General features: G+C 30.4%; 1 protein-coding gene across 1 annotated transcript in view; it reads left to right on the top strand.

The window, feature by feature from the left end:
* The window catches only part of Uba2 (Ubiquitin-like activating enzyme 2), a 74,522-nt gene that overhangs the window by 18,166 nt on the left and 34,135 nt on the right, over positions 1-22,221 (top strand). Inside the window, exons 4-10 of the mRNA XM_085816227.1 lie at positions 1,346-1,410; positions 8,540-8,640; positions 11,159-11,280; positions 11,530-11,594; positions 15,878-15,978; positions 16,092-16,191; positions 18,963-19,114. Coding sequence (XP_085672353.1) covers positions 1,346-1,410; positions 8,540-8,640; positions 11,159-11,280; positions 11,530-11,594; positions 15,878-15,978; positions 16,092-16,191; positions 18,963-19,114 — 706 coding nt within the window. The remainder of the gene's footprint in view (positions 1-1,345; positions 1,411-8,539; positions 8,641-11,158; positions 11,281-11,529; positions 11,595-15,877; positions 15,979-16,091; positions 16,192-18,962; positions 19,115-22,221) is intronic.

Genomic DNA, 22,221 nt, shown 5'->3' with positions numbered 1-22,221 from the left:
TTATAAATATCACGAATACACATCAAATAGTTTTCTAATTGCAATTTTCTAATTTTGACTATGCGTAATATATGCTATATACATGCGTGCGTTGTTAGACATATTTAATAAAATAAACAAATAAATTTTTTTTTTTTTTTTTTTTTTTTTGAAAATTTTGATACCCTTTAGATCATAATTGTTCTTTATTTGACAAATTACGGTTTCATATTTTTAATTTTATAATTTCTGCATGCCATCTTACCAGATTTAAATTGATGATCTATTATCCGGAAAAACCGATAACCTGGAATCGTCGAAGTCCTGACCAATCCGGATTAAAGACTTTTGACTGTATCAGTTTATAATATTTTCTTCTGGACTGTGTCTTTTTTAAATTAATCTGTTTTGTGCTTTCTTATGCAATCCTGCAATGCAGGCAGCTCTTATCCAATCGCAGATCAAGGTGTGTACACCAGATGTGTACTTCCCTTGCATTTGCTCTCTGCTAACTCACACCGCTTGTCTCTCTGCTCATCCATTTTTCTCTAATATGTAAATTTTAAAGAATATAATAAAGATTTTGTGCATATAGAGCTCATGATACGTTAGCCCAAAATATTATCCATGAACCCATCATGATAATATTTTTTTCTGGACTGTGTCTTTTCAAAATTAATCTGTTTTTTGCTTTCTTATGTAATCCTGCAATGCAGGCAGCTCTTATCCAATCACAGATCAAGGTGTGTACATCAGATGTATACTTCCCTTTGCTACCTTGTGCCGCTTGTCTCTCTGCTCATCCATTTTTCTAATATGTAGATTTTAAGGAATGAAATAAAGATTTGGTGCATATTGAGCCCATGATGATAATATGGGAAGAAGAAATGTGTATCAAGAATTAGTTGTCCAGCAATAAAGTATGTCTTTGGGCATGTCTGTCTGTAAATGTCATGCTTGTATCTATGCAAAAAAAGCCTTCACCAAAATGTTACAACGTCATCATCACCAATCATTTGCAGCTATTGCCCAATCAAAATATCACAGCTCTATTACACACCACATATATATATATAATTAAATAAATAATTTTTGGCCCAACTTTTTCGGTTCTTTGCTGAGATGCTGTTAGAAATTGTAAAGTACTATTTTTTTACTGAACTTTCATATTAAACCCAATTGGTTTCTTTGCCTATATGTATTATTATCAACCATTTTTTTGAGCTTGTCATTGATGGTAATATTCCTGACTAAATATAAAATGTCATTTGTTATGTTATAACTTAAACTAAAGTATTTCTATCTTTGATTTTTATATATTGTGTTCATGCTTATTTGTTCATAACTTTAAATAATTTTTTTGCAGCACACAGTACAATGTCGAATTTTTTCGCCAGTTTTCAGTAGTTACAAATGCTTTGGATAATGTTGGTATGTTTCCTTTCTTTTTTTGTATATAATCCCTCCTCCCTTTTTATGTTTGATTGATTTTTTACATGTATGCTTTGCTGTCAAAAATTTAATTACACACAAAAAGATAATTTAACATTTTGAATTTAGAATTAAAGATTTGAATTATTGTACAGTTGGATGTATCACAAATCCTTGAATTATAAGGATTTGTGATATGTAAGAACATGAATGAAATAATTAGATATGAAAATAATGTCAGAAATAAATTATATTTTATTAGAAAAGTGTTCTGTAAAAAGCTACACAAAATAGTCATTGTTTTCTGTAGCAAATATAATTTATACATAAATATTAGTTCACTATACTTTATTGTTTCATAAGAATAAATTGACTTTAATTTAATAAATTAAATTTAAATATAAATATTCTTAAATTATTTTGGTTTTTTTCCTTTTTTTAGAATTTAAATTTGCTTTTTTACTTTTTTACTTTTATACCTATTTGTTAAGAATTTAAATTTGTTTAAATTCACTATACTTTATTTACTTAAGTGGGAAATAAAAGTATTTAATTTACTGCCTTCCCTCATTCAGAGCAAGTGTGACTGTCAGAATAAATTGTGAAAATGCTGATTAATTAATACATAAAAGATACATTTAAGGAGATGGTATTTGTGTAAAAATTGAAGGAGATAAAAACCAGAATTACACATCAGTATACTGATAAAACATAGAAATCCCTGCAGTTCATGTAATCATTTACATAATAGTAAAGTGATAAAAATAAATATTAAAACATCCTATTATAACTAGAATTTAACAAACATTCTCTATTCGTAAAAAGCAAATTTAAAGTTAAATTTTTGATAGTGATATTTAATGCAAACAATTAAGTGATTAATTATTGCTGTGAACTAATCTACACTATCATTTAAATTCTGAGAGCATATGTAAATCAATTTCAAGTATCAAAATCCATGAATAAATATACAATTCCAAAAATTTTTTAATCCTAAAAGATTTATAAAAATGCAGTGAACTCAACGATTATTCACTTAAATAATTAAGTGAATAATCATCGAGCAGGCAGGATACAAACTTATCAAGGGGAAGTTGCCTCCAAACCTAACTCTTCAAATTCAATTAGTGTTTCGTCATCTATGTAGGCAAGAGTAAAAGCCAAAACCAAAAGTAAAACCAAATGTTGTGAATTACTAAAAAGAAATTTAAACAAGTGGAATTTTGAGAAATGAGCAAGTAAATGACTAGAATTAAAATTTTAAAAAAGTCAAGAGTAGAAAACGAAATTTTTTAAAAAACCAAAGCAATTTCCACTTTTGTCTACAGAAAACTTCGACACGATTTATGCATATAAATAAAAAAGAAACTAAATATTATCTATAAAAATACATAAATAATACTAAAAAGGCAAGTAAATAGTAAATTTTAATTTAACTTACCAACTATATTTGTATTTGGAGAGTGGAGCAGCATTTGCCAAACTAAGTGATGTTAAGTAGTTTGTAGATCTAACAGATAGCAGCTTAACACTCAATTTAACCTTATATCAATAGATCTAACATATAGCAGCTTAATATTCAACCTTATATTAGCGCCCTCCATTTATAAAGTTAGCAGAAACGCATCACTTAACTTAAGCTACTTAACATCACTTAGTTTGGCAAATGCTGCTCCACTCTCAAAGTGCAAATATAGTTTATAAGTTAAATTAAAATTTACTATTTACTTGCCTTTTTAGTATTACTTATGTATTTTTATGGATAATATCTAGTTTCTTTTTGATTATATATGCATAATTCGTGTCGGGGAAAGTTTTCTGTAGGCAAGAGTTTCTAAATTACTTTGGTTTTCTAAAACATTTGATTGTCTACTCTTAATTGACCTTTTTTTTTAATTTTATTCTAGTCATTTACTTGCTAATTTCTCGAAATTCCATTTGTTGAAACAGGGTTGCCACGCTACCTGGAAAACCGAAAAAAGTCAGGGAATTCGGAAATTGACCAAAAAATTCAGGGAAAAGTCAGGGAATTTAAGTATTTTTGTCAAAATCTGGAAAAGTCAGGGAAGTTCATACAACGATCCCGCCAAAAAAGGCGAGTTTTGCGCCGACGTCGGAAGAGATCACTTTTTTGGCGAATTATGTATCACGTAGTGTCATTCGGGCAGCTGGCATAGAGCCAATTTTCGCATCTCCAATGTGATTGTCTTTTAGAAAGGCAAATCAAGTTTCCCGCAACTTTTGGTTTCCTCGAGAATCGCATGTGCAGTGCATGAACTAAAGAAAGTACCTGTTCTCGTATAAAACAAAATGGGTTTAATCCTAGTATACGGTACCATGAAGGTTAGAATCAAAAAATATGTATTGTAAAGAAAGAAAACCTCTCTGCAACACACGTGGCTCCGTTCCATCATGGAGGGAAACAGCTGTGCGTGCGCGATATATATGTCGCCAAAGCTCGAAAGCGGTGTCGAAGTTCGAAGGTCACGTTAATCAAGAATTCATAAAATGAATATCGTTTAAAATTTCTTTAAACTCTAATGTAAAGGAAAAGAAAATATCTTTTGGCGCAAGTAAATTAATTCATGGATTAGTTATTTTGAGGGAAAAAAAAAAAAAAAAACTACGAAAATCCGTTTTTAAAATTATTGCGAAAAATCCAAGAAAAAACGTTCTTTGATAAAACGTTTCTTCTTGGATTCTTCGCAATAATTTAAAAATGGATTTTCGTAGCTTTCTTTTTTGTCAAAGAACGTTTCTTCTTAACACGTGTTTCTAAATTTCCTGTACACATCGCGGAGAGGGAAATTCTGGCCGCCAGGTTCCGTCGCCAAATCCCTTAGCAAATTTTCCCTCCGCTTTCTAGCCGCGTAATAGCATTTACGTGTATGGAACCTTTTCTTCTTTACATAGACGTTCTTTGGTTAGAATAATCTCCATGTATGGTACAGTGGGATTTGGCGACATGATGATGAGCAGTAAACGAGTCATTTTGTTCTTGGCGGCAATTTTCAAAATCGTGCGAAGGCCGTACCGTATACTAGGATTTTACCGCAATTTTTTTTTTTTTTTTATCCTTTATAATAAATACTTTGTCATTTTGCAGTAAAATAAAAAAATAGTAATCAGTCATCTAGGCTAACCATGTAATATAACTATATTCGCTAAAATATCGTTGATTATTCTAATTCAATTTTTAAGCAATTATCTTTATTTTTATGTTATTCATATCATTTAATGTTGCTTCTTCCCTCTAAATTTATTTATCATTAGTAAATAATATTTCCAAATTTCAAGAAATTTTCTCTGGCATAATCCTGAAATTAATTCTAGCAGTATGATATTTATTAGTGAAAATATTTATTAGTGGATGACATCCACTAATTGGAAATTTAATGCACATATTTTTTCCTTATTTATGCTGCGAAATAAATATAAAATACCTCAATTTAGTAAAAAAATATCATTAAATAGATTTCTTTCTTTCATTTAGCTGCAGAATGTCTGCAAAAAAAGCCTTATTTTATTCCAGATTGGGAAGATTCTAATCTCAATCTTTAGTGGAGAAAACAACTCCTATTATAATCAGAGTCGTAGCTAGGGTTTTCAGCGCCCAGGGACAACTGAAGATTCCGTGCCCCCTACTGCTTGCCGAGGATGGAAAACATTTAATTCTAAAATGTCGTAACATCAGTTTGGCGCCCCTTGGATTCTGCGCCCGGGGACAGATGCCCCCTTGCCCCCCTCTAGCTACGCCCCTGATTATAATTATATTTGTGTTTTCAAGTGTTAAGGTGCCTTTCAAGAAGACACCTCACACAAATTAAATTTACCTAAAATCTAACCTAACTTTTAGCATTGCGTTGTGATTTATAAGAACCAGATTAGCCTCATGTTGAACTGGTGATGATCATGAGTAATAATTAAATAAAACGTACAATTGTTATCCAATGTATATATCTGACATTTTATTAAGTTTCTTAAGTGGAAAAGTAAACAAAATTATCAAACAAAGTGTACCAAGAATAATTAAGAATAAATGTCCTCTGAGATTTATTGAATAATTAAGTGAATTTCCTACACAGTACAAGTAATACCATAATTAATTTACCTCTTAGCACAGCCAACGTACATTACGCGGATAGACTGGAATTTTCTCGAAACATACCTGGAAAACCTGGAAAAGTCAGGGAATTTCATTCTCCTGTTTGAGTGGCAACCCTGTTTAAATTTCTTTTTAGTAATTCACAACATTTGGTATTATTGGTTTGACTTTAACTCTTGCCTACAGAAATGACAAAACACAAATTGAATGATTGAAGAGTTAGGTTTGGAGGCAACTTCCCCTTGATAAGTCTGTCTCCTGCCTGCTCAACAATCATTCACTTTTGCATTTTTCTAAATAATTTTTTAGGATTAAATAATTTTTAGAATTTTATATTTACATTTATTCATGAATTTGAAACTTGCACTTGATTTACATATGCTCTCAGAATTTAATTGATATTGTAGATTAGTTCCCAGCAATAATTAATCATTTGTTTGCATTAAATTTCATTTTTAAAATTTAATTAACTTTAAATTTGCTTTTTAAGAATAGAGAATATTTGTTAATTTCATTCCTTGCAGCAATGGTGCAAGAGAATAATTTAAATTTAACTTAACTTTACTATTTATTCGTTTTAAACTATTATATCTAAAAAGTACTCTTCCTAACTTATTAACTTGATGGTACCCAGACTGCAAATCAGTGGTTTTCATATATGGTATATGTTTAGCAGCATGTAGTAAGTCGTCCATTTGTGACATCATATGAGTATATGAGTCTGACATCATAGCAGCATTCACACCTCAGTTATTGCAAAGTCAGATTTTTCTGTTTGGTTTGGGTATGAGAACCACTGATGCAGCATATGAAGATTTACATTCTTCTGTTATTTTCTTTTCAGGCAGATCATCAAACTTTTTCTTTAAAACATATGGGAGTACTGAAAATGGAAAATTATTCCTGGTATTTATATGAGGTACTATATAGGGGGTTGTTTTTACCCCTGGCTGGAACACAATCTAATATTTTGTTAATAGAGCATTGAGTTTTTCAATTAAATATCGTCTGAGGATTGTGGTCTGGGCACCAGTTTATTACTGGAAAGTGCATTTCTTTAATTCAAAAAATAAACAAACATTCAACAAAATGGTGTTTAAAATATTTTCTTTTAAACATAACATAAAAAGAATTACAAGTGGAGGATTCTATAATGTTATACCATGGCACCTCCAAATATTATGTTGTCCGCCAATGGTGGCACAATCGAAATCTTAGGGTGGAGAAAGAGCAAAGTCTCTCTGGTGAGTTCAGAATTGGGGGAGAAAAGTTAACACAATTTTTTATTTGTTGCACTATGTAATTATTAGACATTAAAGTGAAATTTCAAGAAAATCTTAAAGCATCCGAAAGAAGCAGCGAACACTTCTTTTCTTCAGATATGTTTCTGAATTATCAGTGGTATTTTTTTATTCACCAAAACAGTAATCGTATTTTGGCATAGGTATTAATTAAAAATTATGGCTTTCAGTGGTGATCAGACACAGGTAACTTTTCTTCGGGGGAAAAATTTCTGTTGCCTGTTTTTAAATTTTACATTTGTGTGTTTCTCTTCCTTTTTGTTATCAATAGTATTTTTAAAAAGTTAAATGGGACATTGGTGCTAAGATGAAATTGTCGCTAACTAGTGGAATTTAGTGCCAGTTATGTTATAATATTTGCTGTGGGTGCAAGGAACTTGGCTAACTCAATTTCAGTAAAAAAAAAAAAAAAAAACACTTTACTACAGCTAATCACTACGAGAATTTCTCACTTTTAAGTAAACAGGCACAAAAATAAACACACTTTTAAATTTATTCTACATTCCGACTTGTGAGGCATTAAATTAAAATATATAAATCAGTTACCAGCCAGCTCGTCCTGAATTAAACACAGACTGTTTCTACAACTGCATTAAGTTCAACATTTTAAATTTAACTTGACTAGACTAGCTTGTCACAGTCTATTTTTGCCTAGACTGTGACAGAAATTCAAATGCACCACTTACCAAAATCTAAAATATTTGTGCCAACACCAGCATCGGAGTTACCAACAGACTTGACTTTAATTGGTAAGACAGCAGTGGACCGTAAGTCAAACTCTCTTACACTCCTATTTGTCACTCTGTAAATTTCGTAGTAAACTGCGAGTCGTTCAAATCTACATAAATCTTTGAATGAGTGAACCTTATCGTGGAAAGAAGCTGAAAAGAAAGAAGTAAATTGCATAGCATTTTGTAAGTAAAACATAAATGCCTCAATATGAGTGAGTGTGATATCACAAGATGCTCATATCTGCATTTTTTTATTGTAGCCCAAAATGATTCTTAATAAGCTAGTTAATATCACACTTGTGACTGCAGACCTGTTCATTTACAGTTGGTTGAGAGAATTAACATTGTTGAATAGGGAAAGAATGGCTGGATTTGCAACAAAACATTATATAGCTTGGAGCCAACAGGAAATTTGTAATCGCAGTATTCTGAACAGAGCTTCCACTTAATTCAAGGGCATAACAAAATAGTAGAAATGTATGAAAGTATATGAAGTGTTAAAATACTTCTGTAGTAGTGGCTATTTGTTGGATTGTGCTGAGAGACTGATCAATGCTTTAATGTAAGAGTTGCATAAAGCATGGTTCAGAATTCCACAGGAACAACTAGTGCAACTTTGGTGGGATCTTCACCAACTTTTACAGTCAATGGGATAATACGCAAGCATCTAGCTAATTTTAAAAAAAAAAAAAAATCCATTAGAGCCATCCACACTTTAATTGAGCTTTCATTTTATAAATCGCATTTTAAAATTTTTTTCCTGTAAATCCTGTTTTTGTTTTATTATTTAAACTTGAAACAAGTTTCATTTCTTGTTCTACACTCTTCTATTATCAGGACTGAATTCAGAAATATATATATGTATGGAAAGTATCTGTTCATTTATGCACATATATTATATGAACACACACATATATATTTCTGAATCCAGTCCTGATTATAAAAAAGTACCTCTCATTGTTATAACGAATTTATTATTCATTCAAATATAGCTGCTCGAAGCCACGTTAATAGAATGTGCTTGGCTGCTGACATTCCGCTTATTGAAAGTGGAACTTCTGGATATGTAGGACAAGTAACAGTTTATAAAAAAGTTAGTATATTAACACTTAATTGTTATTTGTAATTGTTTTGTGTTTATTTATATAAATGCATTTTCTGTTTTAAGAACTCTGCTTAAATTTTTAATGTATTGATAAGTAATAAATAATGTATTTCAATGATACTTAGAATGAAAGTAAATGAAATGTATACTTTAATGTGTTAAGTATCATTTTTATTATAAATGTCAATCAGTGGTAGTTAGCAATTAAAATATAGTTATAATTCTAAATAAATAAATAAATAATTTTTATTCTCAATAATTAACTATTAAAACATACTTTTAATTCAAAATATTTTAATTATGCTTCAGAGAATCTCATGATCTTTCAGTAAATTAGAATTTTTTTGAATAAGAAGTAATTTTTTTAACTATGTTTTTATTGCATTTCAATTCTAAATATCACTTCAGTTGTGCTTCAAAGTGTTTAATGCAATAGGCTGTAATTTGGTGATTCATTTTTCTTTAAACTGATTGATTGACCATATTAGATCTTTCAAATTCCCAATAATGAACATAATTATCTATGATTTATATATCCAGTGGTGCCTGAGAATTGATGATTCAAAGATCATTTAGATTATTAATAAATATAATTTGTGTGCAACTTGAATATAATTCTTAGTATCTTTTGTTTTTGAATTTGAACGTTAAGTATCCTACTGAACAAAATTAGGCAAGCAAGGGATTTAACAATAGACAACTGCTGATAAATATGCAGCATGGGGGAGGGGGAAAGAACAATGACAACAATGAAATAAAGAATCAAACACATGCAAAATTGTTTTAATGTAAACAAAGTTTATTTTACAGAAAACTCACCTGCCATAAAGAATCTTAACCCACTTTTTGAGAGAAAAAAATAATAATGAATTGAAGAACTTTGTGAACTGTCCAGTAAGGGTGGACAGTTATGGTTACCTCACACTCAAATGTGTAACTGTTTCATGCATGTGAGGCATTGAATTAATGATGTAGTTGGTGAGATTTTAGGGGTGTCTTTCTTATTTTTCAAGAAGAGCATTTTGCAACTGAAGATATATCAGAGAAGGCAATGTTCTAACAGAAACATGTTTCCATATATATCAAGCCTTTTCTATCAAATTCAAACCTGGAATTCTGTGTGCTCTGTTTTTTCTGTATGATGGTGGGTATAATGAATTATATCTTGATCCCCCGGGGGGGAAAAAAAAGTTGAATCTCTGTCTAAGAATCTTCTTTCATAAAATAATCTGGGACTCATTCCGAGTGATGTGCATGCCATTCAGGTTTGCCCACCCAAGATCATGCTGTCCAAACAAGGCTGAATTGTATTGGCGCTACATTCCTTTCAGATCAGGTATCATTGACGATCCAGTTGCAGGCTGACTTTGGATTCATCGCAGAAGAAAATCTTCGGAAAAATATTCTTTCAATTGCTGTTAAAAGTTCTCTTTACAGAAGGATGACATTTTGATACAAATTTTGAAGGTCTGTTATTCACAAACAGCAGTTATCATTGAGTGGTTATTTATTTATGAGAGAGTTTGATAGAATCATCTATAACTCACTTTGGTGCAAAGCATGGATGCCTTGATTTTGACCTGCTGCCAACCTGAGTGCTTTGCTTGCTACATGGTACCTTCTGGCAGATTCTGTTGAGCATACTGACAGACAGATGGGGGGAGGGAAAAAAAATGCTTTTCCTGTGATTCAAGTATATACACTAAGACCCATCCATTTTATCTGATTTTCATGTTGATATCAGTTTTGATATTGTTGTTGCTAGTTTGCATTTCAGAGCACGTCTTCTCTATTATTCAGAAGAATTTTTTTTTAAGTTCAACGACATTTTATCTCGTACTTTAAATAATATTTAGCAAATGTGCTCCTGTACTTTTTAACTAATGTACTTATGAAAGGACTCACAATTATTAACTCGCAGTTCTGTTAACATAGTTCTAAGTCCGAGCAACATTTCAAATAATAGTTGATTCCTCATCTATTTCATTCGCTAAATCTTTTTATGTACTGTTTTGTAATTTTTTGTCTCCCCCTTATTAATTTACATCTTTAAGAGAAGTGGAAGAAGAAAATTTTAATTTTGGTTAATATACGAATTGGGAAAGAGGAAGTTCATGAAATGTAGAACAATTTTTTTAAAATCTTAATTAAGTTTTTTTGTCTCTATCAGTGGGCAAATGGTTAAAATTGCTGAATACTGAGATTTTGACTGGTTCGATCCCAGTAGAATGGACTGGCTGCATAGCCAGGTCTGGCATTTTAGTTGTTGTGGTTATCCCATGTGTTTAGTGAAAACAAGTCATTTGCCTTAGAAAGTCATTCATAAAGGCATCTTTCCTCTTAGGCAGATGCATGTATTTTGTTGTAGTTAAATAACAGCTCAAGATTTTTATGGTTTTAAGTAATACATAATGTGAATAAAGTAAATATCATATTATTTATTGTTTTTGAAATTATTTTGTATGCTTGTTTAAATTTCTTGACATAAATGCATTTTTATTTTCAGAAAATAACAGAATGTTTTGAATGCTTGCCAAGAAAACCACAAAAAACATACCCTGGTTGCACAATACGAAACACTCCTTCAGAACCTGTACACTGTGTTGTCTGGGCTAAGCATTTATTTAAGTAAACTAAATTTACTTCTGTATGGAAACATATTTTTTAATTTGAAAATTAATCTGCAAAATGCTTTAAAAATATTTTTGAGGTTTTAAAGAATGTTCCCTCCCTCCTTTTTTGTTTATGCAACCCTTGTATTCCTTTAGTAATTCATCAAAATATGTTCTGTTGAGTACAGTTACATAATGATAATTTGATGTGTTTCTGAATTTTAATTGACTTACATTTTCTAAAAAAACATATTTTTTTATCTAGCCAACTTTTTGGAATAACTGATGCCGATGAAGAAGTTTCTCCCGATGTTGCAGATTCTGAGTTAGGTATGTATGTTAATTTTAAAGTTTCCTATTTTAATTTTTATAGTAATGTCTAAATTTTGTTGTCAGGCTTTAAACATTTCTTAAATGTTCACTTATTTAGTACTTTTCCACAGTTTTAGTCGGAATTTTACAACCAGATTAAAAAAAAAAGAGAGAGAGAGAGACAACGAAGAAGGAGAGAGAAAAAAAATTATATTAGATATGAGAAAGTTATATTAGATCTTTAGGAATAGGAAACTGAATGGAAATTAAAATCCAAATACTAATGGGTGCATAATGTTTTGTGGTGTCTTTGTTTTTTCTAATTACAGCTTGATGTGGTAAAAAAATACTCTTTTTCAGTTTTTATATATTCTAATTCTTCTGTGATATCGTCTTGTAAATGTTCATTTATCACATCTTTGTAATGTTCATGAATCTTTTGGATTCTTCTTAAATCTACACCACAGTGATTCAAATTGTGTTTCCGCTACCTCAAAATTATCCCATAATTTCCCTGCATGTTCATTCCATGACAAGTAAGCAGTATATCTGTTATCCTCAAATTTTCTAAAGGTAACATTGTTTTCTGAGCTGTGACTGCATGTCTGTTGATACTAAACTATGGTACTATGTTTTACTTAAATTTTAAATTTAAAAATTATTTTTAAAAATATTTTCATTCCATGAATATTACATAATTTTTTAGATTCCTTTTTATATTACCTTATTATTTAATCCCTCTTCCTTACCTCATCCTAAATACTATAGCTTCTGGATATGCAGGGAGACTACTGGTTTTCTGACACCTCCCAGTTTTTAATTTTTAGCCTAAAACTGTTTTTCAGCAATTAAATTATGCACATAAGATTTGCACTCTTTAAGTTTCAATATTGAATTAATAAAGATAAAATTGTAAAATTTCATCCCTAGTGATCATCAGCATAATTTTTCTTATTAAATTTTATTTCATCTGAATTTTATTAATCTGGTGTAAACATTTTTCGAACTTTATATGAAGATTCAACTAATGTTAATCAGTAAATATTTGTACTTAATTTTGTTCAAGTCAAAAATGTAGAGTCGTTAAGTCCATTTTGAAACCGGAAACATGAAAAATAAAGCAGTGTCTTCGCCGCTTGTAAAGTTCTGGACTTTATGATTGCTAACTGGACATTCTTCCTATTGCACTGCGAATGTAGATGGGTCTATGGACCTGGTTGCCAAATCCTCGTCATGAAGAACTATTGTGCTCCACATTTTAATTTGTGCTAGAGCAATTTTTTGGTTTTTCAGAGGTAAGGGACATAAAAAAATGTACAGTACTTTCTCCGGGATTCGAAATTTGGACCTTCTGATTGCTGGTCAGATGTGCTTCCAGCTATACCATGAAGGCATGCGGTAAGGAGGGAGAAAGTATCTTACAGATATATGGTACATTATTAATTTTATCCATAATAGTATGTATATTAATTACTAATTTTATTTTTACCATAATTAAAAGAACTTGGATAAATTATAACCCGTAAGAATTAATTTCCTTCTGTACTGACAGTTTTTTCAACCACAAAAAGAATAAAAGAGAAAGAAAATTACAAAATGAAATTAACCAAAGAACACAAAAATTAGAATATATAGTTAACTATTATTTTACATCAAAATCATTATAAATAACTGAATAAACTAAATTTGTGTAAAGCAACTGCAATTGTAGAGTAATATATTAACTTAACCAGGATTCATACGGTCCTTAAGTCCTTAGATTTTTTGAAATAGATTTGTGGTCCTTAAAAGTCTTTAATTTTGGCCAAAATCAGCAGAAGGTCCTTAATTGTAATCATCTGAAAATTCTGTTTGTCTTTACGACTGCCATTTTGAGTGTGAATTAGCATTTTGGAGGAATATTTTTGGCGATTCACTGACATATATGGTTATCTTTTGAATGGGTTATAATTTGTTTCTATTTATAATGATGGGATACTCAAGTTTTTAAGCAAGAGTGAAACAAGCATTTCGAAATTAATTTTTTCTAATAAAGAGCTCTTGAACAACTTTTCACATAGTGGATGTGAATTGTTTTATTAAACGGTTCTAAATTTATCGACTTATCAACATTTTGGCAATTTTAAGATCAGTTTCTATAGAAAATTTTGAATTCTGACATTTGAGAATTTTTCAATAATCTTATTTAAAACATCGTAACATTGATAAATTTCGTTAAAATAATGGTAACACATTGAAATTATATTTAAAAAATAACATTAAAATAAATCATTTTTAATTTTTTGCTGTATTTTCATTTTGGCAACAATATTTTCAATCTGAAAGATAAACAAGGTATAATGCTATAAAGTACAATTTATGGAACAGCTCTTAGCAAAAGAAAAATTAGCTATGTATGTAATTAAAAATGTCTTCTTTTTAATTTTTTCATAGTAAGCTTTTTTCCCATGTAATTATCTTAGAATATTCAAAATTCTCAGATTATGCATCAATTTTCTCTGTAAAATTAATTTTACACTTTTTCCCTCCTTTTTTTTCCAAAATATTTCTGGATTTTTGCTGTTACAAAATGGGTAGGGATTTTTTTTTTTTAGGATTTTAAACATTGCAGCTTGGAAAGTGTAGAAGGATTTGAAAGCGAGATTTATAGACCCACAATTCTAGAAGATTCAAGACTTATGTGACAAAATGAAAAATGTCTTCATGGCATCAACATGTAATGGATGCATTTTACAGAAAGTTTGCGATGAATTTCTTACTTTTTGGAGAACGTCTGGAAGAACAATGGAAACATAATATTTGAATGTTTTATTTCTGATACTATAATCTTTTTCTTAACATATTTATCTTCCCTGTATTTTGTCTACTTTTCACACAAGCATACAAAATATCAAATCTTATCACAATGGGCAGCCATAACAGAAAGGAATTTTTTTTATTAATAAAGAAATTGAAGACTTAACAATTTAAACGTTCATCTAATATGTCTTAATGCATCATAAACAGAGCTGCACAAGGCATTTTCCCACATGATGCAATTTCAGTGGATTCTAAATTCTGCTGCCTAGTGCCTTTCTAAATTCTTCTTCCAATCCCTGCTCAAAATTCTAAAAGTTTGCCATTTCTAGATTTTTTTGTTCAGTGTGTCACTAAATGTGTTATTGCCTTTCATTAATACTCACTGTGGTCTCAAGATAAAACACAAAAATGTAGAAATTCGAGTAAAACATATTCTTTGCATCTGGTGAGACTTAAAATAATACAAAACAACTTATCATCTCTGGTGCTTTAATGGCTTATTGGAACCTAAAAGTATATTAACTGGGTTACAACCCCTGGAACTCTTTACAAAGCTATGACACTAACTGCATCAAACAGAGCCTGACTAACTTTCAACACTTGCCAACTGTGCAGACATCAGGCCTTTCAGGTGTGTTCTAAGTAGGTCTCTCTCTATACAAGCAGCAGCGGTGACAACATCCAGTTTTTTGTTATGAATTATGCTGATTATGGTCTTACTTCTCATTTTAACGTATGCAGTTTGACACAAAATCTACCTGCTAAATTTACTAAACCTCTAGACTGACCAAGTATGTGATAAAATGAGACATAAAAAAAATTAAGATAAAGCTAACTGTTAGTAAAACATAAATGTCACTTATCTTCTGTCAAATAAGTCCAACTATTGTAAGTGTAAAATATCTAATGTTACTTGATAAATTGCATAAAGTTTATTTTATTCTCAAACTTATTAATGATTATGCTAATTAATTCATGTTTAGTAATAATGCATACTACTTAAGGATCTCCTTTATTTTTAGGATGATATTACAGAACTGAAATTCAGGCATAGATATTATTTTTAATTGAATTTATTGAGTTCCCATTTGCTCCATAGGTGCTTAATTTTTAATGGTTCTTAAAAGTACTTAATTTCCATGTGCAGAAATGTGTACGAACCCTGTTAAACACTCTCTGGTAGTACTTCTTTGCAGGCTTCTTTTTTACATTTTCAGTTTTAAATAAAGAATGCTACTTTAAGTTGGAAAATATATTTATCCACTGAATATGTATTCTGTACTAAACAGGAGAAAGTTTTGAGTTTGTGTCAACATCGTCAGGACTGCATATGTTGTCATTTTCTTCTGAAATTCCTGTGATCATTATTAAATTTTAACTTTTATATTTTCAAGGAATTAAATATATATATTTACTTTAAATAATTTGCTTTAGATATCGTATATAACTTCAACTAAAGAAATGATTCCAATTGTTCTTTTTATATTTGTTGTATGTTTTAGATGGCTCTTCTTTACCAAATGAATTGGGAAATGTTAATAGAGTTTCTACAAGGGAATGGGCAAAATCAACAAATTATGACCCTGTGAAACTTTTCACTAAGGTAATTTTCTTATATTTAAGTTAATGCTTGTATTATTTTTGTTGCTAAAAATAACCTCTCCTCTTTTTTTTTTTATTATTATTATTTTATTTATTTATTTTTTTGTCAAAAAGTTATTTTCAGAGGACATCATCTACCTCAATAAAATGAATGACCTGTGGAAGAAACGAAGCCGTCCAAAAGCATTAAATTGGAATGATTTGCCTGATGCAGGTAATTTTTAATTTTGATTTTCATAATAATGAAAGAGATTTTTATAAATTCATTTAATGAATATATCTTAACAAATCCTTTTTAAAATTCTGATGTGTTCCATGGGGAAAACTATGGCGGAACTCCTTTATTCACACACAATTGAGCAAAATCATTTTAAAATATACTTTTTTTTTTCTCTTTTTTTAAAAAAATAATGTATGGTTAGTATTAATTTTTCCCCCCTTCATAAAAATGAAAATGACTCTCTCCCTTTTATCTAATTTTTAATAAAATTACTACTTAACTATTAAACTATATTTCTCAGATGAAAATCGAAAAATACTTGATGAAAATTAAATTCATTGTAGTTTAACTGCTTGAGTATATTAAAAAAGGGTAGTTTATAAATCAAAAACAAGTTTATAACATTTTATAAGTAACAAAGACCCACTAGCGGCCAAGCAGTAAAATCACTGAATACTGATAGTTCCAACCTGGGTGTGAATGGGCTGACTGCATAGCCATTTTCGTGGTTTTCTCCATGTGTAGAAATCCCTCACCCTTAGGCGGATAGCCTTCTTGTGCATTGTCATAGTTAAATAAACCAAACCATAAATAATTGAATACCCAATTTTAAAAACTGTCTCCAAGAATACTGTAAATATTAATAGTGCCTTGAAAGAATTCCAAAGATTCGCCTGGAATGTACTGTGTAATTTTTTTTTGTAATTTAATGAAACCTTTGATGATCCTATTTTTTTTAGTTTTTTCACTTTCAGACGAGTTTTTTTAGCATAAATATTTTTTTTAAAAATTTGATTCAATGCATTATCTCTTAATGAAATTATTTTTTACATTTAGCGCTAAGTTCCCCCCCCCCTCTGATAAATTTTTATTCTGTCTGAATTGTGTACAAAAATGTGTAGAATTTTTACTTTCTAATCAGGTTCCATCAGTATGAAATTTTGAAAAAGCTACAAATGTGAACTAAATTAATCAAAAAAGCATAGCTTATTTTAAATTATAATTTATTATATTTTACATCATACTGTAACTAGTAAATAATCTTTAAGAATTTTTCGTTGTAAAATGATTTTAAATCGGTTTGGTCAGTGTGAATTTGTGTGAAACATTTCTGTTTCTATGATGTGAAAACCTCCTGGTTTTTCCTCTTTCAACTTTCTGTGAGATTGTATCAAAATTAAAATTTCTTTACCTAGATATTGCAAAATCAATCTTATTTTTTTTATAAATGTGAAATATGTCTGCATAGTGAACCCTTTTCAGATACAGTAGAAAGTCCGAAATCCGGATGTCCATTATCCAGAATGATCTAAAAATCCGGACTTCACCTACGTTTTTCTTCCCAGGTTTTTTACACATGTGCATTTGATTCCTCTCTCCGTGCATAATAAAACATCTGGAGAGTACTCATTCATAATTTCACATCAACACTAAATAAAATACCTTGTTATTGAAGAAACAAACATTTCAGCATAAACTGTACTATCAGTAATTTAGCGCCATTGCTGCATATCTGCTTTTTGGCCCACATCTCAAACCGAAACATTCCAGATAGATACATCGTTGATCTGATGCCAACTTCGCGAATCATTGTTTATTATACTTTCCTTTCATCACTGCATGTTTATCAAAACATGACAACTTGAGTAATGACTCATGTAGTGATGCCTAAACATTTTTTTTTTTTTTTTATGTTAGTAATTGAATAATAAAGGAGTATAGTAATGTTGACATTACACATGGCAATGATTGCAGATTAAAGTGGAAAGCACTAAAAAATGTTCACAAGGAAAAATTTACCAAAAATTTCTTTCCATTTGCTAAAAGTAGATTTTGTTGATGATACTCAGAGACCCAAAGATTATATTAGTAATAAGGCTTAAGCATGTGCAAGAAATAGATATAAGTATAATAAATAACTAAACTAAAACAATTTAGGCCTAATTATCTCAGTGCGCGATAGAAGCAAAATAAAATTTAACGGAACAACTTGTCGTTAGTCGCCAAGCTCATGATGGATAGCCATATATGTATAGTGAAGGATAGCTAAATTTGATGATGATAGTCGCTAATTTTAAAGGTTTTTTGGATATCGCAATACAAAGGTGAAATTTTCCAATTAACGGATTTTGTCAAGAAATGTGGAGAAGCTGTAATAAATGAAGATGATGTAAAAGAAGCTTTTAATTCTGATGACAATGCTTCTCAATCATCAATCAGTGAATGTCGAAATCTGTAGCATGGTTCTAGATCCAGAAAATACTGCTACCGATAGTGAAGGAAGTGACAGAGAAATTACCGAAAACGAGAAAATTTCGATTGACAAGTTAGTCGAAAGTCTCGAAACAGCAGTTATAGGACTTGTAACAATGTAACTGAACAAGAGATTGTCTGTCTACAGAATTAAAGAAAAAGCATTAAGGGGGGAAACGGAGCAACTTAAACAACTTACTTAAGGTAAACAAATAAATATTAAGTCCACCCCCCCTTTTTTTTGGGGGGTAAATTTTGATACCCTTTAGATCATAAATACTTCATTATTTCATAAACCACGATTTCATGTTTTGAATTTTATAATTTCTACATGCCATCTTACTAGATTTAAACTGATGATCTAATATCCAGAATTGCTGAAGTCCCGACGATTCTGGATTTTGGACTTTGTACTGAAGTACTTATTTTGTACAGTTAGTGGTATTCAAATGTAGGTGTAAATACTTTGAATTTATTTGTAGTAGCTTTTAATTCCTGAAAATGTGTTGCAGTTCCGGGGAGCAGCAGACAGGAAGATGCTCGTATTAAAGACCAGATGTTATGGAGTACTAAACAGTGTGCTGAAATATTTAAAAGCAGTTTAACTGTTCTAAGAAAAAGGGCAGAAGAAGCTGGGGAAAATGAAGTCTTAACTTGGGATAAGGTTGAATGTTTTTCTCATTTTTTCATACATAAATTTTAATTTTTGTATTTTAATACTTTCTGTGATTTTTCTGTAATGAGAAAATCACAGTGAAATTTTAGATATGTACAGGACTTTTTTAAAATTAAAATAGTTTAAGATCAAACAAATCCTTCCTGTATTTAAATTTATTTCAATGAGGAAAAAAAATAACTCTTCTTTTGTTCCTGTAATTCACCAAGTGGTGAAGTCGCTGAATGCTATTATTCAATTTAAGCCTGGATTCAATTCCAAATGAGCGGTCTGGCTGCATGAGTGGTTTTCCTTATGTCTAACATGAAGATGTGCCAGTTTCTCATAGAAAGGTCTTTCAGAAAGGCATCTCTTATCTGGGCAAGTAACCCTTGACCACTTTAAAATAAACAAATTGCTAGTTCTTTTAGAAATCAATTCCTATTTTTTAAACTTATAATTAATGAAATTGTTCGGGAGAATCCATTTGTATGCATAATTCATTTTAAAATAAATGCAGTGTTAGTTTCCCATTCTTTTATATATATATATATATATATAATTTCATATAGCCGTCGATATAATTTTCATTTATTTAATATTGAGCTGTTCTTGGACGCAAACTCAGCTGTAATAATTCAAAATATATAATTAACTTTGAAGACTATGGGAGAAAAATGGTTGATGTTTCATGCAGAGCTTGTAAAGAAAAACTAACTTATAAGGGATAATCATATGTGTAATCGGACTGTTTTGCTGCCATTATTGTAACTAAGAGCTTTTCATTATCTTAATCAGATTTCTGTCTGCTGTCTAATTTGAGATTTTTATGCTGCAATTATATTGATTATTATTTTAAAAGAAATAATAATGATTTAGTAACATAATAGTTTTAGTTGGCTATTGATATAATAAATAATATTTTTGGTATTTTGCTGATTAATTTTGATATTAGCTTGCTAAGTATGTTAATAAAATACCATGACTATGTTCATAAACAAAATATTCTTACCTAAATCAGAAAAAAATTGTTTTATATTCATTCAAAATAATATGCATCATTTGCAGTGTACTTTCGACAACAATTGTAAAGTTTCTGAAAATTCCAAGCAAAATCCTCTTTTGGTTCATGAAGAATCATTTATCATATGGCTTTGAACATATAAAATATCAAAAAAATAAAATTCTTTTAGGGCTTATTTCAGGTGCTGGAGCAAGATTAGGTGAGTATAGTGGATGTTCGAGAGCTACAACTCCTTTACAGGCCATAAATTGTGTCACAACGATGGCTGAATATAATTGAGCACTGACTGACTTGGCTGCTTCTTCAGATTCATAATCTGAATACTAAACATACTCTATATGTATACAATTGTCCAAAATTATCTCTACATGCATGAAATCATGGATTTCTTAGAAATTGTGAACTATAATTGTATGGAATGATACAGGACATCATAACACCTAAATACTAAGGTAAACATTTAAGAGCACTAGAAATGATACAAAACTGGATGAAGTAATAAAAATAATAATACATTACAAGGAGTGGTAGGGAAAAAAAAAGGATTAACTCTAGGAATGTGATCTTCTGTTACTTGTGCACACATATCTTATGTGTTCATGCTGACAGTATCATTGTTTGGGAAATTTAAGTTTCACTCTTCCAGCAATGCAGTCTTCAAGGCATTTACATATCTAGGAGGAGGATGTCTCGGTTCAGTTTCTTTTCAAAAGTTCTAAATCAGATTTTGCTGGCCATGATATTCACTGAATGTTTTCATTTTGAAGGAATTCTTCAGTGAGGTTTGCTGTATGTGGATGAGTATTATTATTGCCTATCCATATATACTTCTGAAAAGTTTTACATATGGTTCTCAGAGCTCATCCTAATGTCTGTGGCTGGTCACAGATAAGCCGTTGAAAATGTTTTGGGGGCATATGTCTGTCAGTCCTTATTCCTCACTATATCATTCCACTTGCATTACCGAAACACTCATGTTCTAAAATGTTCAAAGGAAGATTTTGCGTTCCTTTCTTGCCAGATGTAAGCTATTGTATGTAATTTAGAATCAGATGATAAATTAAACGTGGACTTATCACTAGAGAAAATATGGGATCATTGGTGTTCACTCCAGTTCTGATTTCCTTTGTGTCATTCAAAGTAATTGTCATCTCTCTCTATCTATCTATCTTTTTTATATATATATATATATATAAAGTGAAGACAGTGAAATACATACCCTTGGCTTTTTGGCATATATATGTAATTATAAAATTCCATAGTCAAAAATACACTTAAAATTCTAACTGTATGTTCTTTTCATTTTTAATGACGACGTTCTCTTATTTGAAAAGTACGTGGAATTAAATCCACAGCCCCTTAGTCAAGTTGTTTTTCCCACCTTTTCTACACGTACAGTTATAGAATGTTCTGGAAATATTTAAAGCAAACTGGATTGGCTGACGTCATTTCTTTGAAGCTCCACCTTTCCAGAGGCTATAAAAGGACTCTCAAAGGAATATTGGGGGCTTTTCTTAACCCTGCAGTGCTCGCGTGGCATATTGTTACGTTAAAGGACGCGCAACGTCTAACAGACACCAGGCATATTTTTGCTGTACTAATATATATTTGGTTATTCAACTCAAATTTATGAATGCAGATGGGTTATTGAAATAACATACATATATTTGTGGTATCCTATTACAAACAAAAATAACAAAACTTCAATTTACAGTGAGACTTAATTTTATTCAACTTAACTCAAATACAAATGAGAAATACAAGTAAAATTGTCTCATTTAGTTAGTTGCACAAACTAGCAATCAACTTATATTTGCTGAGCATTTTCTCAACATAAAAATGTTTACAACTGCGGTATTTGTACTTGGTGTATCTGTTCTTGAAATGGCCACATTCATGACATCTCTGCCTTTTAGTAGTTCAAGCCTCTATTGTAAGTTGAACTGTACCCTCATCTGGAAAAATTATCTGAATATCCTGCTTGAGGTTTCTAGGTAATGATGAACATTGAGAACGTCTACGCAAGGAACCATAAGCTATCCAAAAGATTTAAAAACTCACTGCGCCTAATGCTGATTGATAAGTTATTTGC

This window comes from Stegodyphus dumicola, chromosome 4 (genome assembly GCF_044657685.1).
Source record: "Stegodyphus dumicola isolate Sdum_Otavi_A_Nest chromosome 4, ASM4465768v1".
Lineage (NCBI taxonomy): Eukaryota > Metazoa > Arthropoda > Arachnida > Araneae > Eresidae > Stegodyphus > Stegodyphus dumicola.
This window is presented reverse-complemented; position numbering and strand designations above follow the sequence as displayed.